General features: G+C 38.9%; 1 protein-coding gene across 12 annotated transcripts in view; it reads left to right on the top strand.

Moving 5' to 3' along the window:
- LOC133570883 (IQ motif and SEC7 domain-containing protein 1-like) overlaps positions 1–24,647 on the top strand; it is a 236,352-nt gene that overhangs the window by 210,401 nt on the left and 1,304 nt on the right. For 7 of the 12 annotated variants that reach the window (XM_061923676.2, XM_061923775.1, XM_061923686.1 and 4 more), the window contains 2 exons: positions 4,530–4,579; positions 5,048–9,432. The exons of 1 other annotated variant lie outside the window; for it this stretch is intronic. In XM_061923676.2, the coding sequence (XP_061779660.1) occupies positions 4,530–4,579; positions 5,048–5,497 (500 nt within the window). In that variant the 3' untranslated portion in view covers positions 5,498–9,432. Of the gene's footprint in view, positions 1–4,529; positions 4,580–5,047; positions 9,433–16,894; positions 17,281–24,647 lie in introns of those variants that run through there. 4 more of the 12 variants (XM_061923732.1, XM_061923749.1, XM_061923741.1 and 1 more) reach the window with 4 other exon arrangements.

Raw genomic sequence — 24,647 nt, forward strand, 5'->3', positions numbered from 1 at the left:
GAGTTTACGTATGTGTGATATCATGTGCGACACAAGCGGTCCTGCGACGAGTTTACTTGTGTGTGATATCATGTGTGATACAAGCGGTCCTGCGGCGTGTTTACTTGTGTGTGATATCATGTGCGATAGAAGCAGTCCTGTACAGTGTTTACTTGTGTGTAGTATCATGTGCGATACAAGCAGTCCTGCAGATTGTTTACTTGGGTGTGATATCATGTGCGATGCAAGCGGTCCTGGGGCGTATTTACTTGTGTGGGATATCATGTGAGATACAAGCAGTCCTGCAGTGTGTTTACTTGTGTGTGATATCATGTGCGATAGAAGCAGTCCTGTACAGTGTTTACTTGTGTGTAATATCATGTGCGATACAAGCAGTCCTGCAGATTGTTTATTTGCGTGTGATATCATGTGTGATACGAGTAGTAGTGCGGCCTGTTTACTTGTGTGTGATATCATGTGCGATACAAGCAGTCCTGCGGCTTGTTTACTTGTCTGTGATATCATGTGCGATACAAGCAGTCCTGCGGCATGTTTACTTGTGTGTGATATCATGTGCGATACAAGCAGTCCTGCAGATTGTTTATTTGCGTGTGATATCATGTGTGATACAAGTAGTCCTGCGGCCTGTTTACTTGACTGTGATATCATGTGGGATACAAGCAGTCCTGCAGCGTGTTTACTTGTGTGTGATATCATGTGCGATACAAGCGGTCCTGCGGCGTGTTTACTTGTGTGTGATGTCATGTGTGATAGAAGCAGTCCTGTACAGTGTTTACTTGTGTGTAGTACCATGTGGGATACAAGCAGTCCTGCAGCGTGTTTACTTGCGTGTGATATCATGTGCGATACAAACGGTCCTGCGGCGTGTTTACTTGTGTGTGATATCATGTGCGATACAAGCAGTCCTGCGGCTTGTTTACTTGACTGTGATATCATGTGGGATACAAGCAGTCCTGTAGCGTGTTTACTTGTGTGTGATATCATGTGCGATACAAGCGGTCCTGCGGCGTGTTTACTTGTGTGTGATGTCATGTGTGATAGAAGCAGTCCTGTACAGTGTTTACTTGTGTGTAGTACCATGTGCGATACAAGCAGTCCTGCAGATTGTTTACTTGCGTGTGATATCATGTGCGATACAAACGGTCCTGCGGCGTGTTTACTTGTGTGTGATATCATGTGCGATACAAGCGGTCCTGCGGCGTGTTTACTTGAGTGTGATATCATGTGCGATAGAAGAAGTCCTGTACAGTGTTTACTTGTGTGTAGTATCATGTGCGATACAAGCAGTCCTGCAGATTGTTTATTTGCGTGTGATATCATGTGTGATACAAGTAGTCCTGCGGCCTGTTTACTTGTGTGTGATATCATGTGCGATACAAGCAGTCCTGCGGCTTGTTTACTTGTCTGTGATATCATGTGCGATACAAGCAGTCCTGCGGCATGTTTACTTGTGTGTGATATCATGTGCGATACAAGCAGTCCTGCAGATTGTTTATTTGCGTGTGATATCATGTGTGATATAAGTAGTCCTGCGGCCTGTTTACATGTGTGTGATATCATGTGCGATACAAGCAGTCCTACGGCTTGTTTACTTGTCTGTGATATCATGTGGGATACAAGCAGTCCTGCAGCGTGTTTACTTGTGTGTGATATCATGTGCGATACAAGCGGTCCTGCAGCGTGTTTACTTGTGTGTGATATCATGTGCGATACAAGCGGTCCTGCGGCGTGTTTACTTGTGTGTGATGTCATGTGTGATAGAAGCAGTCCTGTACAGTGTTTACTTGTGTGTAGTACCATGTGCGATACAAGCAGTCCTGCAGATTGTTTACTTGCGTGTGATATCATGTGTGATACAAACGGTCTTGCGGCGTGTTTACTTGTGTGTGATATCATGTGCGATACAAGCGGTCCTGCGGCGTGTTTACTTGAGTGTGATATCATGTGCGATAGAAGAAGTCCTGTACAGTGTTTACTTGTGTGTAGTATCATGTGCGATACAAGCAGTCCTGCAGATTGTTTATTTGCGTGTGATATCATGTGTGATACAAGTAGTCCTGCGGCCTGTTTACTTGTGTGTGATATCATGTGCGATACAAGCAGTCCTGCGGCTTGTTTACTTGTCTGTGATATCATGTGCGATACAAGCAGTCCTGCAGATTGTTTATTTGCGTGTGATATCATGTGTGATATAAGTAGTCCTGCGGCCTGTTTACATGTGTGTGATATCATGTGCGATACAAGCAGTCCTACGGCTTGTTTACTTGTCTGTGATATCATGTGGGATACAAGCAGTCCTGCAGCGTGTTTACTTGTGTGTGATATCATGTGCGATACAAGCGGTCCTGCAGCGTGTTTACTTGTGTGTGATATCATGTGCGATACAAGCGGTCCTGCGGCGTGTTTACTTGTGTGTGATGTCATGTGTGATAGAAGCAGTCCTGTACAGTGTTTACTTGTGTGTAGTACCATGTGCGATACAAGCAGTCCTGCAGATTGTTTACTTGCGTGTGATATAATAATAATAATAATAATACCTGGGATTTATATAGCGCTTTTCTAAATACCCAAAGTCGCTTAATCATGTGCGATGCAAGCGGTCCTGCGGCGTATTTACTTGTGTGGGATATCATGTGAGATACAAGCAGTCCTGCAGTGTGTTTACTTGTGTGTGATATCATGTGCGATAGAAGCAGTCCTGCACAGTGTTTACTTGTGTTTGGAATCATGTGCGATACAAGTAGTCCCACAGATTGTTTACTTAAGTGTGATATTATGTGCGATACAAGCAGTCCTGCGGTGTGTTTACTTGTGTGTGATATCATGTGTGATACAAGCAGTCCTGCGGCGTGTTTACTTGTGTGTGATATCATGTGCGATATAAGCGGTCCTGCGGCGTGTTTACTTGTGTGTGATATCATGTGTGATACAAGCAGTCCTGCGGCGTGTTTACTTGTGTGTGATATCATGTGCGATACAAGCAGTCCTGCAGCGTGTTAACTTTTGTGATATCATGTGGGATACAAGCAGTCCTGCGGAATATTTACTTGTGTGTGATATCATGTGCGAAACAAGCAGTCCTGCGGCGTGTTTACTTGTGTGGGATATCATGTGCGATACAAGTTGTCCTGCGGCCTGTTTACTTGTGTGTGATATCAAGTGCGATACAAGCAGTCCTGCGGCGTGTTTACTTGTGTGTGATATCATGTGCGATACAAGCGGTCCTGCAGCGTGTTAACTTTTGTGATATCATGTGGGATACAAGCAGTCCTGCGGAATATTTACTTGTGTGTGATATCATGTGCGAAACAAGCAGTCCTGCGGCGTGTTTACTTGTGTGGGATATCATGTGCGATACAAGTTGTCCTGCGGCCTGTTTACTTGTGTGTGATATCAAGTGCGATACAAGCAGTCCTGCGGCGTGTTTACTTGTGTGTGATATAATGTGAGATACAAGCAGTCCTGCGGAATATTTACTTGTGTGTGATATCATGTGCGAAACAAGCAGTCCTGCGGCGTGTTTACTTGTGTGTGATATCATGTGCGATAGAAGCGGTCCTGCAGATTGTTTACTTTTGTGTGATATCTGTGATACAAGCAGTTCTCCAGATTTTTTACTTGTGTGTGATATCACGTGCGATACAAGTAGTCCTGCGGCCTGTTTACTTGTGTGTGATATCATTTGAGATAGAAGCAGTCCTGCACAGTGTTTACTTGGAATCATGTGGGATACAAGCAGTCCGGCGGAATATTTACTTGTGTGTGATATCATGTGCGATACAAGCAGCCAGTCAACATCTAAATGTCCTTCAATAAACACACAATTGCGTCTATTTAATTCAAGTCATCTATGAAAGGTGAATGCGTTAAGCGAGGCTAGTTAACTATAGTTGTATGTGACTTACACGTACAAAGTCGCCAAGGCAGAGTAGAGAGTATCCAGTAAGAAACGTGTCCGCATCAGTCAACTTTATTCATTATTGTGGCCAAATAAAGAAATGATCACTTCGTTTCGACTTAAAGACAGCATGAATTTATTCAACTTACTGCGGCACGAGCTTAACTTGATAAATTATCGTGGCCAAATAATGAACTTACCACTCCGATTCAACTTAAAGACAGCATAAGTCCATTCCAGACGTTACTAATAAATAGATTCGTTTTTTCATAGCTACACTTGTTCTGTTTGCCTCATTCCACTCGAGCAAACCTTTGATATCGTATCGGGCCAATATCGGTATCGATCGATACACCCGGCTTCAGTATGGGTGTTGCGTGCTCGAGCAAACCTTTGATATCGTATCGGGCCAATGTCGGTATCGATCGATACAGTATCGGTGTTGCGTGGGGGGGACACCCCTAATATCTGACTGGCAGGCCCAAAGTTGTGAGCCCTAGCGTCCAGTAGACGGACGGACACAGTGTCACGTGACGCAATGCATTGTGGGCCAAGAAGTGAAGGCTAGCGTAGAAGAGGTGTTGACAAACAGGTAAAGGTGTGTCTCTAACGTGTTGCATGTCTCGGCCAGGCAGGCGGGGGCGTCGCAGCAGTGCAGGATCACTAGACAGCAATATGGAAGTAAGTTGGAAGCTGCTGGTCTCCAAACTACTCTTCATGTTTTCTTCTCTTCACCTGCGATGCTTCTTGACCTGCTTGCCTCACTCTAGTCTGCATGCCTTTGACCCCGCCCCCTCTTCCCCCCGAGTCATGTGACCACGAGAGCATGACTGGACCACTCCTTCCTGGTGTGTCTCTTGTCCCTCATTCACCTCATGTCCACCACACCTCCCGGGGTAGGGGATAGAGGCGGAGTTCGGGCATTGAAAAAGGGGCGGGGGAGGGGGGCGGAGCATGAGCGAGGTCAGGGGAAGGGGAGTTGAAGCTTTGACCTTTGACCTGCCAGGCGTGCATGTGGGCGGCGGCCAGGCGTGGAAGGAGTCGCATGAGTGATGTTTTTTGACTTTCTTCATCTGCATGCGCCACATTCTGCTAGTCACGGAGTGGCGGCCATCTCTGCGTCTGACGTCTTCCCTTTCTCGCCACCAGGGCTCCATCATTAGCAGCCCGCACACGCGGCGGAAAGCCGCCGCCGCCTCCCACGAGCCTCCCCCTCCCCCCAACTCGGCGCCCACCTCCATCCTGGGCTCGCTGTTCGCCACCAAGAGAAGCAAGGGGTCGGCGCCGGGCCACGCCCCCGCCGGCCACCCCACCCTCATATCCCACAAGCCCCACCCGACCAACCTGCACCACACGGCGCAGGTGGTGCACCACCACCCGCAGTACTGCCAGGTGCCGCAGAACCCGCCGCCGTACCACCACCACCACCACTACCACCCGCCGCCGCACACGCAGTACCACAAGCACCCCGCCTACTCCTCGCACGGCCACGCCCACTACGGCCAGCATCACGCCGCCCAGCCGCACGCTGCCCAGCAGGCGGGCGCCGCGCCCGGCGGACCCAAGCCCAAACACAGCGGCATCAGCACGGTGGTGTGACGCGGCGACACCAAAGGACCGACGGCACGACTGTCCACTGTGTTCACTGCTGTTGCCATGGAAACCACCTCGCACCCCCACCGCAAGCCTTGAAGGCCGCTCGGTCTCCTCTCGGTCCCCCTTTTTTTCAGCCGGGGGACAAAGTAGTATAATCAGCGGGTGGAAATATAATCTTTGACAAAGTGTAGTGAAGTATTTAGTGTAGATGATTAGTTCCTAATTAAATGTGCCAATTATTATATTGTGTGTATAGTACATCATCATCATTGTTGTTGTTGTCAGTGAAGATCCCTCCCACAAACTTGTTATTATTATTCCACATGAAGGAGACGTCATACGTTGTTGTTAATATTAGGAGTGTCACGATACCACTCTCTAAAGCAGTGTTTTTCAACCACTGTGCCGCGGCACACTCGTAATAGTCTGCAAATTCTGTGTTGTCGTTGAGTGTCGGTGCTGAGTAACCGTGTAATACTCTTCCATATCAGTAGGCGGCAGCCGGTAGCTAATTGCTTTGTCAATGTCGGAAACAGCGGGAGGCAGGGTGCAGGTAAAAAAGTGCTTAAACCAAAAATAAACAAAAGGTGAGAGCCCCTAAGAAAAGGCATTGAAGCTTAGGGAAGGCTATGCAGAACGAAACTACAACTGAACTGGCTACAGAGTAAACAAAAACCGAATGCTGGACGACAGCAAAGACTTACTGTGGAGCAAATGTACAATGTACATCCGAACACAACTAAAATATTCTTGATTGCTAAAATAAAGACGAGGCGGGGAATATCACACAAAGGAAGACATGAAACTACCAAAAAAAGAGAAAAAGCCACCAAAACTGAAACACTACACACAGGAAAACAGCAAAAAAACTCCAAATAAGTCACGATGGACGACAGCAAAGACTTACCGTGGAGCAAATGTACAATGTAGTCCTGCAGATTGTTTACTTGTGTGTGATATCTGCGATACAAGCAGTCCTGCAGATTGTTTACTTGTGTGTGATATCTGCGATACAACCAGTCCTGCAGATTGTTTACTTGTGTGTGATATCAAGTGCGATACAAGCAGCCAGTCAACATCTAAATGTCCTTCAATAAACACACAATAAAGTCATTTATGAAAGGTAAATGCGTTAGGCTAGTTAATTATAGTTGTATGTTACTTACACGTACAAAGTCGCCAAGGCAGAGTAAAGAGTATCCGGTAAGAAACGTGTCCGCATCAGTCAACTTTATTCATTATTGTGGCCAAATAAAGAAATGAGCGCTACGATTCAACTTAAAGACAGCATAAGTCCATTCCAGACGTTGCTAATAAATAGATTCGGTTTTTCATAGCTACCCTTGTTCTGTTTGCCTCATTCCACTCGAGCAAACCTTTGATATCGTATCAGGCCAATATCGGTATCGATCGATGCAGTATGGGTGTTGCGTGCGACGTAAACAAAAGGTGAGTGCCCCTAAGAAAAGGCATTGAAGCTTAGGGAAGGCTATGCAGAACGAAACTACAACTGAACTGGCTACAGAGTAAACAAAAACCAGAATGCTGGACGACAGCAAAGACTTACTGTGGAGCAATGTACATCCGAACACAACTGAAATATTCTTGATTGCTAAAACAAAGTCGAGGCGGGGAATATCGCACAAAGGAAGACATGAAACTACCAAAAAAAGAGAAAAAGCCACCAAAACTGAAACACTACACACAGGAAAACAGCAAAAAAAAAACTCCAAATAAGTCACGGTGTGATGTGACAGGGGGTGACAGTACACCTACTTTGAGACAAGAGCTATAGTGATGAATGCTTGGTTATGGTTTAAAGTCATATCCAACAATTGCGACTTTTTACTGTCAACTGAGTTTCGTTTTTTTTTTTTTAATGATTTCTGCTGATTTTTTCAACGCAAAAAATGTGCCTCGGCTCTAAAAAGGTTGAAAAACACTGCTCTAAAAACGACCGTATCGCACCGGTGTCCGTCGGATATCAACAGGAATCACGCCTGCTCGTGTTGTTTTCCATCGCGACGATCCAACATCATAACAACTTTTGTAAAATGCAAAAAAAAAAAAAAATCACCAAAAGTCGGCTTTAAGTGGAAGTGGAGTGGTAATTGTTTTTTTTTTTGGGTTGAACGATGCGGACACGTTTGTTACCGGATACTTTCTGAGACTTTGTGCGTGTGAGTAAAGATGCGACGAGAATGATTTAGTACGTGTTTATATTTTTAATGTTCAATGGCTATTACTGTGTGTCTAGCTCCTGTGCTTTCGTGTGCTTAGCCGTTGTGTATCTGCTCGCTCCTAGTAGCCTGGCATGATTGCCTGTTCGTAAATGGAAGGAGAAGAAAAAAACAATAGAAGAAAGAGGACGTCTAGACGTTAACGCGCTGCTCGTGTCGCACGTGATGATATTTTTGATGATATCGGAGCGGCGGCAGGTGTAGATATTGGATGGTGACACCCCTAATGACAACGTGTGAATATGGACGTGATTTCAGACTTTGTTTTTGCTCACGCGTGCGATATCTTTGTGCTGATTAGGAACAAGTATCATTTGTCTTTCTATTTATTGACATGTTGCTTTTCTGTCTCACTTCATGCTCGTCAGCAGGAATGTCTATATGCTTCTGCATGTTTGCTGTCTACCTTCTCCACACTTTGTACAACAACATAGTGGTTAACGTTCTCCGCACATTGTACAACAACATAGTAGTTAACGTTCTCCGCGCTTTGTACAACAACATAGTAGTTAACGTTCTCCGCACATTGTACAACAACATAGTAGTTAACGTTCTCTACACTTTGTGCAACAACATAGTAGTTAACGTTCTCCGCACATTGTACAACAACATAGTAGTTAACGTTCTCTGCACATTGTACAACATAGGAGTCTACGTTCTCTGCACATTGTACAAAATAGTAGTTAACGTTCTCTGCACATTGTACAACACAGTAGTTAACGTTTTCTGCACATTGTACAACAACATAGTTGTTAACGTTCTCTGCACTTTGTTCAACAACACAGTAGTTAACGTTCTCTGCACATTGTACAACATAGGAGTCTACGTTCTCTGCACATTGTACAAAATAGTAGTTAACGTTCTCTGCACATTGTACAACACAGTAGGTAACGTTCTCTGCACATTGTACAACATGGTAGTTAATGTTCTCTGCACATTGTACAACAACGCAGTTGTTAACGTTCTCTGCACATTGTACAACATAGTAGTTAACGTTCTCCGCACATTGTACAACATAGTAGTTAACGTTCTCTGCACATTGTACAACATAGTAGTTGTTAACGTTCTCTGCACATTGTACAACATAGTAGTTAACGTTCTCTCTCTGCACATTGTACAACATAGGGGTCTACGTTCTCTGCACATTGTACAACATAGTAGTTAACGTTCTCCGCACTTTGTACAACATCATAGTAGTTAACGTTCTCCGCACATTTTACAACAACAACATAGTAGTTAACGTTCTCTGCACTTTGTACAACAACATAGTAGTTAACGTTCTCTGCACATTGTACAACATAGTAGTTAACGTTCTCCGCACTTTGTACAACAACGCAGTTGTTAACATTCTCTACACATTGTACAACATAGTAGTTAACGATCTCTGCACATTGTACAACATAGTAGTTAATGTTCTCTGCACATTGTACAACATAGTAGTTAATGTTCTCTGCACATTGTAAAACAACATTGTAGGTAACGTTCTCCACACTTTGTACTACAACATAGTAGTTAACGTTCTCCGCACATTGTACAACAACATAGTAGTTAACGTTCTCCACACTTTGTACAACAACATAGTAGTTAACGTTATCTGCACATTGTACAACGTAGTAGTTAATGTTCTCCGCACATTGTACAACATAGTAGTTAACGTTCTCTGCGCACTGTACAACAACAACAACATAGTAGTTAACATTCTCTGCACATTGTACAACATAGGAGTCTACGTTTTCTGCACATTGTACAACATAGTAGTTAACGTTCTCTGCACATTGTACAACATAGGAGTCTACGTTTTCTGCACATTGTACAACATAGTAGTTAACGTTCTCTGCACATTGTACAACATAGGAGTCTACATTCTCTGCACATTGTACAACATAGTAGTTAACGTTCTCCACACATTGTACAACAACATAGTAGTTAACGTTCTCTTCACATTGTACAACAACATTGTAGGTAACGTTCTCTGCACATTGTACAACAACATTGTAGGTAAAGTTCTCTGCACATTGTACAACAACATAATAGTTAATATTCTCTGCACATTGTACAACATAGTAGTTAACGTTCTCCGCACTTTGTTCAACAACACAGTAATTAACGTTCTCTGCACATTGTACAACAACATAGTAGTTAACGTTCTCTGCACATTGTACAACATAGTAGTTAACGTTCTCCGCACATTGTACAACAACATAGTAGTTAACGTTCTCTGCACATTGTACAACATAGTAGTTAACGTTCTCTGCACATTGTACAACATAGTAGTTAACGTTCTCTGCACATTGTACAACATAGTAGTTAATGTTCTCTGCACATTGTACAACAACATAGTAGTTAACGTTCTCCGCACATTGTACAACATAGTAGTTAACGTTCTCTGCACATTGTACAACATCATAGTAGTTAACGTTCTCTGCACATTGTACAACAACATAGTAGTTAACGTTCTCTGCACATTGTACAACAACATAGTAGTTAACGTTCTCTGCACATTGTACAACAACATAGTAGTTAACGTTCTCTGCACATTGTACAACATAGTAGTTAACGTTCTCCGCACATTGTACAACAACATAGTAGTTAACGTTCTCTGCACATTGTACAACATAGTAGTTAACGTTCTCCGCACATTGTACAACATAGTAGTTAACGTTCTCTGCACATTGTACAACAACATAGTAGTTAACGTTCTCTGCACATTGTACAACATAGTAGTTAACGTTCTCCGCACATTGTACAACATAGTAGTTAACGTTCTCTGCACATTGTACAACATAGTAGTTAACGTTCTCTGCACATTGTACAACATAGTAGTTAACGTTCTCTGCACATTGTACAACAACATAGTAGTTAACGTTCTCTGCACATTGTACAACATAGTAGTTAACGTTCTCCGCACATTGTACAACATAGTAGTTAACGTTCTCTGCACATTGTACAACAACATAGTAGTTAACGTTCTCTGCACATTGTACAACAACATAGTAGTTAACGTTCTCTGCACATTGTACAACATAGTAGTTAACGTTCTCCGCACATTGTACAACAACATAGTAGTTAACGTTCTCTGCACATTGTACAACATAGTAGTTAACGTTCTCCGCACATTGTACAACATAGTGGTTAACGTTCTCTGCACATTGTACAACATAGTAGTTAACGTTCTCTGCACATTGTACAACATAGTAGTTAACGTTCTCTGCACATTGTACAACATAGTAGTTAACGTTCTCTGCACATTGTACAACATAGTAGTTAACGTTCTCCGCACATTGTACAACATAGTAGTTAACGTTCTCTGCACATTGTACAACAACATAGTAGTTAACGTTCTCTGCACATTGTACAACATAGTAGTTAACGTTCTCCACACATTGTACAACAACATAGTAGTTAACGTTCTCTGCACATTGTACAACAACATTGTAGGTAACGTTCTCTGCACATTGTACAACAACATAGTAGTTAACGTTCTCTTCACATTGTACAACAACATTGTAGGTAACGTTCTCTGCACATTGTACAACAACATTGTAGGTAACGTTCTCTGCACATTGTACAACAACATAGTAGTTAACGTTCTCTGCACATTGTACAACATAGTAGTTAACGTTCTCCGCACATTGTACAACAACATAGTAGTTAACGTTCTCTGCACATTGTACAACATAGTAGTTAACGTTCTCCGCACATTGTACAACAACATAGTAGTTAACGTTCTCTGCACATTGTACAACAACATTGTAGGTAACGTTCTCTGCACATTGTACAACAACATAGTAGTTAACGTTCTCTGCACATTGTACAACATAGTAGTTAACGTTCTCCGCACATTGTACAACAACATAGTAGTTAACGTTCTCTGCACATTGTACAACATAGTAGTTAACGTTCTCCGCACATTGTACAACATAGTGGTTAACGTTCTCTGCACATTGTACAACATAGTAGTTAACGTTCTCTGCACATTGTACAACATAGTAGTTAACGTTCTCTGCACATTGTACAACATAGTAGTTAACGTTCTCCGCACATTGTACAACATAGTAGTTAACGTTCTCTGCACATTGTACAACAACATAGTAGTTAACGTTCTCTGCACATTGTACAACATAGTAGTTAACGTTCTCCACACATTGTACAACAACATAGTAGTTAACGTTCTCTGCACATTGTACAACAACATTGTAGGTAACGTTCTCTGCACATTGTACAACAACATAGTAGTTAACGTTCTCTTCACATTGTACAACAACATTGTAGGTAACGTTCTCTGCACATTGTACAACAACATTGTAGGTAACGTTCTCTGCACATTGTACAACAACATAATAGTTAATATTCTCTGCACATTGTACAACATAGTAGTTAACGTTCTCCGCACTTTGTTCAACAACACAGTAATTAACGTTCTCTGCACATTGTACAACAACATAGTAGTTAACGTTCTCTGCACATTGTACAACAACATAGTAGTTAACGTTCTCCGCACATTGTACAACATAGTAGTTAACGTTCTCTGCACATTGTACAACAACGCAGTGTTAGTCGACGTGCAATCCATCTTCCAAACGCTGAAATGAAGTCTTCTGTTGTCCGGGATGAGATTCAGCTCAAAGATCCACTCAATGTCCATTTAGGAATATGAATATAAATATATATAAATATATATAAATATAAATAGTTACAAGGGGAAGAAAGCCCGGAATGTGTGTACATATTTTAATAAAGGAATATACTTCTCCTTGGACTCAACACAAATATTTTGCTGGATAAGCACATGGAAAAAAAAAAGAAAAAAAAAGCTTAAGTCTTTCAGGAAATGAAGTTGAAGCGCGAAAATGTAAAAGAAAGAAAGTGAAATCTATGAAAGAATAAGTTTGTACAATAAGAGTTTATTATGAGCGTCCACATTGTTGTAATATTCTTGTGTCATCACATATCACCAGTATGTTTTGTATCATTCCCATGATGTTAGTCTGCAGGAGGAAGAACAAACAACAAAGCACTGCATGATTATGACTATGATTATCATTATGACTATGATTATCATTATGACTATGATTATCATTATGACTATGATTATGAACTTGAATATGATTACGATGATGACTATGATTTTGATTATGACTGAATATGATTATGATTATCATTATGAGTATGATTATGACTGATTATGATTATCATTATGGTTATATGGTTATTATTATGATTATGACTATCATTATGACTATGCTTATCATTATGATTATGACTATCATTATGACTATGCTTATCATTATGATTATCATTATGATTAAACTATGATTATGATGGTGATTATGATTCTAAATATTGATTATGATGGTGATTATTTTTGATTGTGATTATGTTTATGATTATGACTATGATGGTGATTATGATTCTGATCATGATTCTATCTAATGTTTATCATCCTGATTATGATTATGATGCATCACTCGTCCTTTTCACTGTGAGCTGAAAAAGGAAGAAAAATCAGCCTATTGATTGACTGTTTTTTAATGATTATTATTGTTTGTTTTGTATGTTTGTTTGTTTTTTGTTTTGGACTTTGTTAATATTTGTCTTGTCGCGTTTCTGCTGTCAGTCAGCATGTGTTCAACAACAACGTTTTTATTCACCTCATAAACATAAACAACAAAGTTATTGTGTACGGCACAAATAACATAACATAATAACTTTGTTGTTTATCAACAAAGTTATTATGTGCGTCACAAACAAACAATTTATTGTGTACGTCACAAACATAAACAGCAAAGTTATTGTGTATGTCACAAACATAAAGTTTTTGTGTACGTCATAAACATGTTTGTGTACGTCATAAACATGAACAAAGTTATTGTGTACATCATAAACAACAAAGTTATTGTGTACATCACAAACATAAACAAAGTGATTGTGTACGTCACAGACATAAACAACAAAGTTATTGTGTACGTCACAAACATAAACAAAGTTATTGTGTATGTCACAAACATAAACAAAGTTATTGTGTACGTCAGACATAAATAAAATGTTTGTGTACGTCACAAACATGAACAAAGTGATTGTGTACGTCACAAACATGAACAAAGATATTGTGTACGTCACAGACATAAACAACAAAGTTATTGTGTACGTCACAAACAAAGTCATTGTGTACATCACAAACAACAAAGTTATCGTGTACGTCACAAACATAAACAACAAAGTTATTGTGTACATCATAAACATAAAGTCATTGTGTACGTCACAAACAAACAACAAAGTTATTGTGTGTGTCACAAACAAAGTCATTGTGTACGTCACAAACAAACAACAAAGTTATTGTGTAACATAAACAACAAAGTTATTGTGTATGTCACAATTATAAACAACAAAGTTATTGTGTACGTCATAAACATAAACAAAGTCATTGTGTACGTCACAAACAAACAACAAAGTTATTGTGTGTGTCACAAACAAAGTCATTGTGTACGTCACAAACAAACAACAAAGTTATTGTGTGTGTCACAAACAAAGTCATTGTGTACGTCACAAACAAACAACAAAGTTATTGAGTAACATAAACAACACAGTTATTGTGTATGTCACAATTATAAACAACAAAGTTATTGTGTACGTAACAGACATAAACAACAAAGTTATTGTGTACGTCATAAACAAAGTCATTGTGTACGTCACAAACAAACAACAAAAATATTGTGTGCGTCACAAACAAACAACAAAGTTAGTGTGTACGTCATAAACATAAACAAAGTCATTGTGTACGTCACAAACAAACAAAGTTATTGTGTACGTCACAGACATAAACAAAGTCATTGTCTACGTCACAAACAAACAACAAAGTCATTGTGTACGTCACAGACATAAACATAGTCATTGTCTACATCACAAACAAACAACAAAGTCATTGTGTACGTCACAAACAAACAACAAAGTTATTGTGTACGTCATAAACATAAACAAAGTCATTGTGTACGTCACAAACAAACAAAGTTATTGTGTACGTCACAAACAACAAAGTTAGTGTGTACGTCATAAACATAAACAAAGTCATTGTCTACGTCACAAACAAAGAGCAAAGTCATTGTGTATGTCACAAACAAACAACAAAGTTATTGTGTTTGTCACAAACAAAGTTATTGTGTACGTCACAAACAAAGTCATTGTGTACGTCACAAACAAACAACAAAGTTATTGTGTACGTCACAAACAAAGTCATTGTGTATGTCACAAACAAACAACAAAGTCATTGTGTATGTCACAAACAAACAACACAGTTATTGTGTACGTCACAAACAAACAACAAAGTTATTGTGTACATCACAAACAAAGTCATTGTGTACGTCACAAACAAAGTTATTGTGTAGGTCACAAACAAACAACAAAGTTATTGTGTACGTCACAAACATAAACAACAAAGTTAGTGTGTATGTCACAAACAAACAACAAAGTCATTGTGTACGTCACAAACAAAGTCATTGTGTACGTCACAAACAAAGTTATTGTGTACGTCACAAACAAACAAAGTTATTGTGTACATCACAGACATAAACAACAAAGTCATTGTGTACGTCACAAACAAACAACAAAGTTATTGTGTACATCACAGACATAAACAACAAAGTTATTGTGTATGTCACAAACAAACAACAAAGTTATTGTGTACGTCACAAACAAACAACAAAGTTATTGTGTACATCACAGACATAAACAACAAAGTTGTTGTGTACGTCACAAACATAAACAAAGTCATTGTGTACGTCACAAACATAAACAAAGTCATTGTGTACGTCACAAACAAACAACAAAGTTATTGTGTACATCACAGACATAAACAACAAAGTCCTTGTGTACGTCACAAACATAAACAAAGTCATTGTGTACGTCACAAACATAAACAACAAAGTCATTGTGTACGTCACAAACATAAACAAAAAAGTTAGTGTGTACGTCACAAACATAAACAACAAAGTTAGTGTGTACGTCACAAACAAACAACAAAGTCATTGTGTACATCACAGACATAAACAACAAAGGCATTGTGTACGTCACAAACATAAACAAAAAAGTTAGTGTGTACGTCACAAACATAAACAACAAAGTCATTGTGTATGTCACAAACATAAACAACAAAGTTAGTGTGTACGTCACAAACAAACAACAAAGTCATTGTGTACATCACAGACATAAACAACAAAGTCATTGTGTACGTCATAAACATAAACAAAGTTATTGTGTACGTCACAAACATAAACAACAAAGTTATTGTGTATGTCATAAACATAAACAAAGTCATTGTGTACGTCACAAACAAAGTTATTTTGTCCGTCACCAACATAAACAACATGCACTTCCTTCCTGGGCTGAGGGCTTTTATTTTGTAAATATGTTGAATGTTGAAGTGAAAGTGTTTTGTCCTCCCGAGGTGTAAAGGACCAAGATGGCGCTAGAAGAAGTGTAAATATTGTCAATATGATGCAATCTATTCTATTCAACTTGTACAAACACGGACCAATGAAGCTCAACATATCAGAACGTGTCCTTCAAAGTCCCAAATACAAAAAGCACACACACACGCACACACACACACACACACACACACACACACACACACACACACACACACACACACACACACACGACATTGTTTGTGTGTTGTGGGACTCATTGAAAGGAAAACCACATGTTTGTTCTGTTTGTACAGTGAGTACAGTAGTGAGTCACTTCAGAGCCCAGTTATTGTACAACTTCAACTGTGACAATGTTGACAAGACAAAATAAACAACTATATGACTGATGGATATTGTGTTTGTGCCTGCAAACTGGGATGCAATGAAGCGGCAAGTAGGACCTGGGGTCACTCACCCGTCCTTTTTAACGACAGGAAGTAGGACCTGGGGTCACTCACCCGTCTGATGACATCATCAACATGTTAGTTACGATGACATCATCAACATGTATTACAAAGACATCATCAACATGTATATTATGATGACATCATCAACATGTTAGTTACGATGACATCATCAACATGTATTACAAGGACATCATCAACATGTATATTATGATGACATCATCAACATGTTTGTTACGATGACATAATCCACGTGTTTGTTACAGTGACATGTTGTGTTTGTTGCTGCAGAATGGAGGCGGACCGTGACTAATGTATGAACACGATGACATCATAGCTGGTGAAGGAAGTAGGAGGGCTGTCATTGGCTGATGCTGCTTTTCAAAGATAACATATTATCTCCGACAAGCACGAGGATTTCTCTGCTGCTGTGTAAACACATTCATGACGCCACGCCATAATGACCATGAACACATGAACCATCATCATGACCACATGGGCTATCATCATAAACACAATAACTATCCTCCCGAAAACATGAACCGTCATCATGAAAACATGGAATATCATCCTGAAAACATGAACTATCATCATGAACACATGAACCATCATCATGAAAACATGAACTATCATCATGGACACATGAACTATCATCCTGAACACATGAACCATCATCATGAAAACATGAACTATCATCATGAACACATGAACTATCATCATGAACACATGAACCATCATCATGAACACATGAACCATCATCATGAAAATATGGACTATCATCATGAAAACATGGACTATCATCATGAACACATGAACAACCAACATGAAAACATGGACTATCATCATGAACACATGAACTATCATCATGAAAACATGGACTATCATCATGAACCATCATCATGAACACATGGACTATCATCATGAAAACATGGACTATCATCATGAAAACATGGACTATCATCATGAACCATCATCATGAACACATGGACTATCATCATGAAAACATGAACTATCACCATGAAAACATGGACTATCATCATGAACACATGAACAATCAGCATGAAAACATGGACTATCATCATGAACACATGGACTATCATCATGAACCATCATCCTGAACACATGGACTATCATCATGAAAACATGAACTATCATCATGAAAACATGGACTATCATCATGAACACATGAAAACATGGACTATCATCATGAACATGAACCATCATCATGAAAACATGGACTATCATCATGAAAACATGGACTATCATCATGAACACATGAACAATCAACATGAAAACATGGACTATCATCATGAACACATGAACTATCATCATGAACCATCATCATGAACACATGGACTATCATCATGAAAACATGAACTATCATCATGAAAACATGGACTATCATCATGAACACATGAACAATCAACATGAAAACATGGACTATCATCATGCACACATGAACCATCATCATGAAAACATGGACTATCATCATGAAAACATGGACTATCATCATGAACACATGAACAATCAACATGAAAACATGGACTATCATCATGAACACATGAACTATCATCATGAACCATCATCATGAACACATGGACTATCATCATGAAAACATGAACTATCATCATGAAAACATGGACTATCATCATGAACACATGAACAATCAACATGAAAACATGGACTATCATCATGCACACATGAACCATCATCATGAAAACATGGACTATCATCATGAAAACATGGACTATCATCATGAACGCATGAACTATCATCATGAACCATCATCATGAACACATGGACTATCATCATGAACACATGAACCATCATCCTGAAAACATGGACTATCATCATGAAAACATGGACTATCATCATGAACCATCATCATGAACACATTAACTATCATCATGGACACATGAACCATCATCATGAACACATGAACCATCATCCTGAAAACATGGACTATCATCATGAACACATGAACTATCATCATGAACACATGAACTATCATCATGAAACCATGGGCTATCATCATGAACACATGGACTATCATCATGAACACATGAACTATCATGAACACATGGACTATCATCATGAAAACATGGACTATCATCATGAACACATGAACAATCAACATGAAAACATGGACTATCATCATGAACACATGAACTATCATCATGAACCATCATCCTGAACACATGGACTATCATCATGAAAACATGAACTATCATCATGGATACATGGACTATCATCATGAACACATGGACTATTATCCTGAACACGTGAACTATCATGAACACATGAACTATCATCATGAACACAAACTATCATCATGAACACATCGACTATCACCATGAACATATGAACTATCATCATGAACACATGGACTATCATCATGAACACATGAACTATCATTATGAACACATGGACTATCATCATGAACACATGAACTATTATCATGAACATAGGAACCATAATCATGAACACATGAACCATCATCATGAACACATGAACTATCATCATGAACACATGAACTATCAACATGAACACATGAACTATCATCCTGAACACATGAACCATCATTATGAACACATTAACTATCATAACACATGAACCATCATTATGATTACATGAACTATCATCATGAACACATGAACTATCATCATGAACACATGTACTATCATTTTGAACACATGAACTATCATCATGGATACATGGACTATCATCATGAACACATGGACTATCATCATGAACACATGAACAATCAACATGAAAACATGGACTATCATCATGAACACATGAACTATCATCATGAACCATCATCCTGAACACATGGACTATCATCATGAACACATGAACTATCATCATGAACCATCATCATGAACACATGGACTATCATCATGAAAACATGAACTATCATCATGAAAACATGGACTATCATCATGAACACATGAACAATCAACATGAAAACATGGACTATCATCATGCACACATGAACCATCATCATGAAAACATGGACTATCATCATGAAAACATGGACTATCATCATGAACGCATGAACTATCATCATGAACCATCATCATGAACACATGGACTATCATCATGAACACATGAACCATCATCCTGAAAACATGGACTATCATCATGAAAACATGGACTATCATCATGAACCATCATCATGAACACATTAACTATCATCATGGACACATGAACCATCATCATGAACACATGAACCATCATCCTGAAAACATGGACTATCATCATGAACACATGAACTATCATCATGAACACATGAACTATCATCATGAAACCATGGGCTATCATCATGAACACATGGACTATCATCATGAACACATGAACTATCATGAACACATGGACTATCATCATGAAAACATGGACTATCATCATGAACACATGAACAATCAACATGAAAACATGGACTATCATCATGAACACATGAACTATCATCATGAACCATCATCCTGAACACATGGACTATCATCATGAAAACATGAACTATCATCATGGATACATGGACTATCATCATGAACACATGGACTATTATCCTGAACACGTGAACTATCATGAACACATGAACTATCATCATGAACACAAACTATCATCATGAACACATCGACTATCACCATGAACATATGAACTATCATCATGAACACATGGACTATCATCATGAACACATGAACTATCATTATGAACACATGGACTATCATCATGAACACATGAACTATTATCATGAACATAGGAACCATAATCATGAACACATGAACCATCATCATGAACACATGAACTATCATCATGAACACATGAACTATCAACATGAACACATGAACTATCATCCTGAACACATGAACCATCATTATGAACACATTAACTATCATAACACATGAACCATCATTATGATTACATGAACTATCATCATGAACACATGAACTATCATCATGAACACATGTACTATCATTTTGAACACATGAACTATCATCATGGATACATGGACTATCATCATGAACACATGGACTATCATCATGAACACATGAACAATCAACATGAAAACATGGACTATCATCATGAACACATGAACTATCATCATGAACCATCATCCTGAACACATGGACTATCATCATGAAAACATGAACTATCATCATGGATACATGGACTATCATCATGAACACATGGACTATTATCCTGAACACGTGAACTATCATGAACACATGAACTATCATCATGAACACAAACTATCATCATGAACACATCGACTATCACCATGAACACATGAACTATCATCATGGATACGTGGACTATCATCATGAACACATGGACTATTATCCTGAACACGTGAACTATCATGAACACATGAACTATCATCATGAACACAAACTATCATCATGAACACATCGACTATCACCATGAACACATGAACTATCATCATGAACACATGGACTATCATCATGAACACATGAACTATCATTATGAACACATGGACTATCATCATGAACACATGAACTATTATCATGAACATAGGAACCATAATCATGAACACATGAACCATCATCATGAACACATGAACTATCATCATGAACACATGAACTATCAACATGAACACATGAACTATCATCCTGAACACATGAACCATCATTATGAACACATTAACTATCATAACACATGAACCATCATTATGATTACATGAACTATCATCATGAACACATGAACTATCATCATGAACACATGTACTATCATTTTGAACACATGAACTATCATCATGGATACATGGACTATCATCATGAACACATGGACTATCATCATGAACACATGGACTATCACCATGAACACATGAACTATCATCATGAACACATGGACTATCATCATGGACACAAGGATTATCATCATGAACACATGAACTATCATTATGAACACATGGACTATCATCATGAACACATGAACTATCATCATGAACATATGAACCATCAACATGAACACATGAACTATCATGAACACATGGACTATCATCATGAACACAAACTATCATCATGAACACATGGACTATCACCATGAACACATGAACTATCATCATGAACACATGATGGTTCATATGTTCATGATTATGGTGCATATGTTCATGATAATAGTTCATGTGTTCATGATGATAGTTCATGTGTTCAAAATGATAGTACATGTGTTCATGATGATAGTTCATGTGTTCATGATGATAGTTCATGTAATCATAATGATTACATGAACTATCATTTTGAACACATGAACTATCATTATGAACACATGAACTATCATCATGGATACATGGACTATCATCATGAACACATGGACTATTATCATGAACACATGAACTATCATCATGAACACATGAACTATCATCGGGAACACAGGGACCATCATCATGAACACATGGACTATCATCATGAACACATGAACTATCATCGTGAACACATGAACTATCATCATGAGCCCATGGACTGTCATCATGAACAAATGGACAATCACCATGAACACACAAATTATCATCATGAACACATGGACTATCATCATGAACACATGATCATGAACACATGGACTATCATCATGAACAACTGGACTATCACCATGAACACATGAACTATCATCTTGAACCATTTCACGGCAAAAGGTTGGCTTGGTTTTCAAGACTTTCCACTTTAAACTTTGAACTATTTGTTTCCTAAATATACTCAAATATTCAACGTATGAATAACTGGTGATTGTTTGTATTTGCAGTAACATCTGATATTAATACTGCAGTATTTCCCCTGGTGAAGTTCTGTAAAACTACATTCTTTACAGTAGTAGTGTGTGTACGACCTCTACTACAGTATGATCTGTAAAAGTACTACTTCTACTACACTATGTCTTTTAAAAGTACTACTTCTACTACACTATGTACTGTACAAGTACTACTACTAATACACCATTGTCTGTCAAAGTACTACTACACTATGTCATGTAAAAGTACTACTTCTACTACACCGTGTTCTTTTAAAGTACTACCACTATACTATGGCCTGTAAAAGTACTACTACACTATGATCGATAAAAGTAGTATTTCTACTATGTTATGTCCTATAAAAGTGCTACTTGTACTAAACTGTGTTGTGTAAAAGAACAACTACTACACTATGTTCTGTAAAAGTACTACTTTTATTACATTATGTGCTGTAAAAGTACTGCTTCTACTACACCATGTTCTGTAAAAGTACTACTACACTATGTCCTGTAAAAGTACTACTTCTACTACAACGTGTGCTTTATAAGTATTACCACTATACTTTGTTCTGTAGAAGTACTATTTCTACTACACTATATTCTTTAAAACATACTACTTCTACTACACTATGTACTGTAAATGTCCTATTTCCACTACACTATGATCTGTAAAATTACTACTTCTACTACACTATTTCTGTAAAAGTACTATTGCTACTAAACTATGATCTGTAAAAGTAGTACTTCTACTCCAGTAGGTTCTGTAAAATACTACTACTACACTATGATCTGTAAAAGTACTACTTCCACTTCACTATATTTTGTAAAAGTACTACAACTACTACTACAGTATGTTCCGTAAAAGTACTACTTCTACAACACTACGTCCTTTAAAAGTACTACTACACTATTTTACTACACTATTTTCTGTTAATGTACTACTTCTACAACACTATGTCTTGTAAAAGTACTACTACTACACTATTTTATTACACTATTTTATGTAAATGTACTACTTCTACTACACTATGTCCTGTAAAAATACTAGTACTGCTACAGTATGTTCTCTAGAAGTACTTCATCTTCCACACAGTAGTAGACACACCTTTACACACAGTTGTGTACTACATAGTGTAGGTGTAAGTAGTACGTGTTTATAGGCGTGTACAGGCTTGTAAAGGTGTGTAAGGGTGTATAAAGGAGTGTACAGGTGTGTACAGGTGTTTACAGGTGTGTAGAGACATGTAGGGGGGTACAGGTTTTTGAAGTCGTGTACAGGTATGGACAGGCGTGTACAGGTATGGACAGGCGTGTACAGGTGTTTGCATGTGTGTAAAGGTGAGTCCAGGTGTTCAAAGGAGTGTACAGGTGTGCACAGGTGTGTAAAGATGTTTAACGGTGTGTACAGGGGTTTACAGGTGTGTAGAGGCGTGTCCAGGTTGTGTGTGGGTCTGCAAAAGAGTTTGCATGTGTGTAAAGGTACTTAAAAGTGTGTACAGGTGTGTAAAGGTGTTTAAAAGGTTTATACAGGTGTGTCCAGGTGTAAAAAGATGTGTACAGGTGTGTACAGTTGTGTAAATGTGTGTAAATGTGTTTAAAGGTGTATACAGGTTTGTCCAGGCGTTTAAAGGAGTGTACAGGTGTGTCAAGGCGTATAAAGGTGTTTACAGGCATGTCCAGGTGTGTACAGGTGTGTAAATGTGTTTAAAGGTGTGTACCGGTGTTTAAAGGTGTGTACAGGTGTTTAAAAGTGTGTAGAGGTGGGTACAGGTGTGTCCAGGCATATAACGGTGTGTACAGTTGTGTGAAGGTGTGTAAATGTGTTTAAAGGTGCGTACAGATGTTTAAAGGAATGTACAGGCGTGTAAAGGTGTGGACATGTGTTGAAAGATGTTTAACAGTGTGTACAGGGGTTTACAGGTGTGTAGAGGTGTGTCCAGGTGTAGGTCTGCAAAAGAGTTTGCATGTGTGTAAAGGTGTGTAAAGGTATTTAAAAGTGTGTAAAGGTGTTTAAAAGTGTGTACAGGTGTGTAAAGGTGTTTAAAGGTTTGTACAGGTGCGTGGAGGCAGGTACAGGTGTGTACAGTTGTGTAAAGGTGTGTACAGATGTTTAAAGGAATGTACAGGTGTGTAAAGGTGTGGACATGTGTCGAAAGATGTTTAACGGTGTGGACAGGGGTTTACAGGTGTGTAGAGGCGTGTCCAGGTGTAGGTCTGCAAAAGAGTGTGCATGTGTGTAAAGGTGTGTAAAGTTATTTAAAAGTGTGTACAGGTGTGTAAAGGTGTTTAAAAGTGTGTA

This window comes from Nerophis lumbriciformis, linkage group LG01, assembly GCF_033978685.3.
Source record: "Nerophis lumbriciformis linkage group LG01, RoL_Nlum_v2.1, whole genome shotgun sequence".
NCBI lineage: Eukaryota > Metazoa > Chordata > Actinopteri > Syngnathiformes > Syngnathidae > Nerophis > Nerophis lumbriciformis.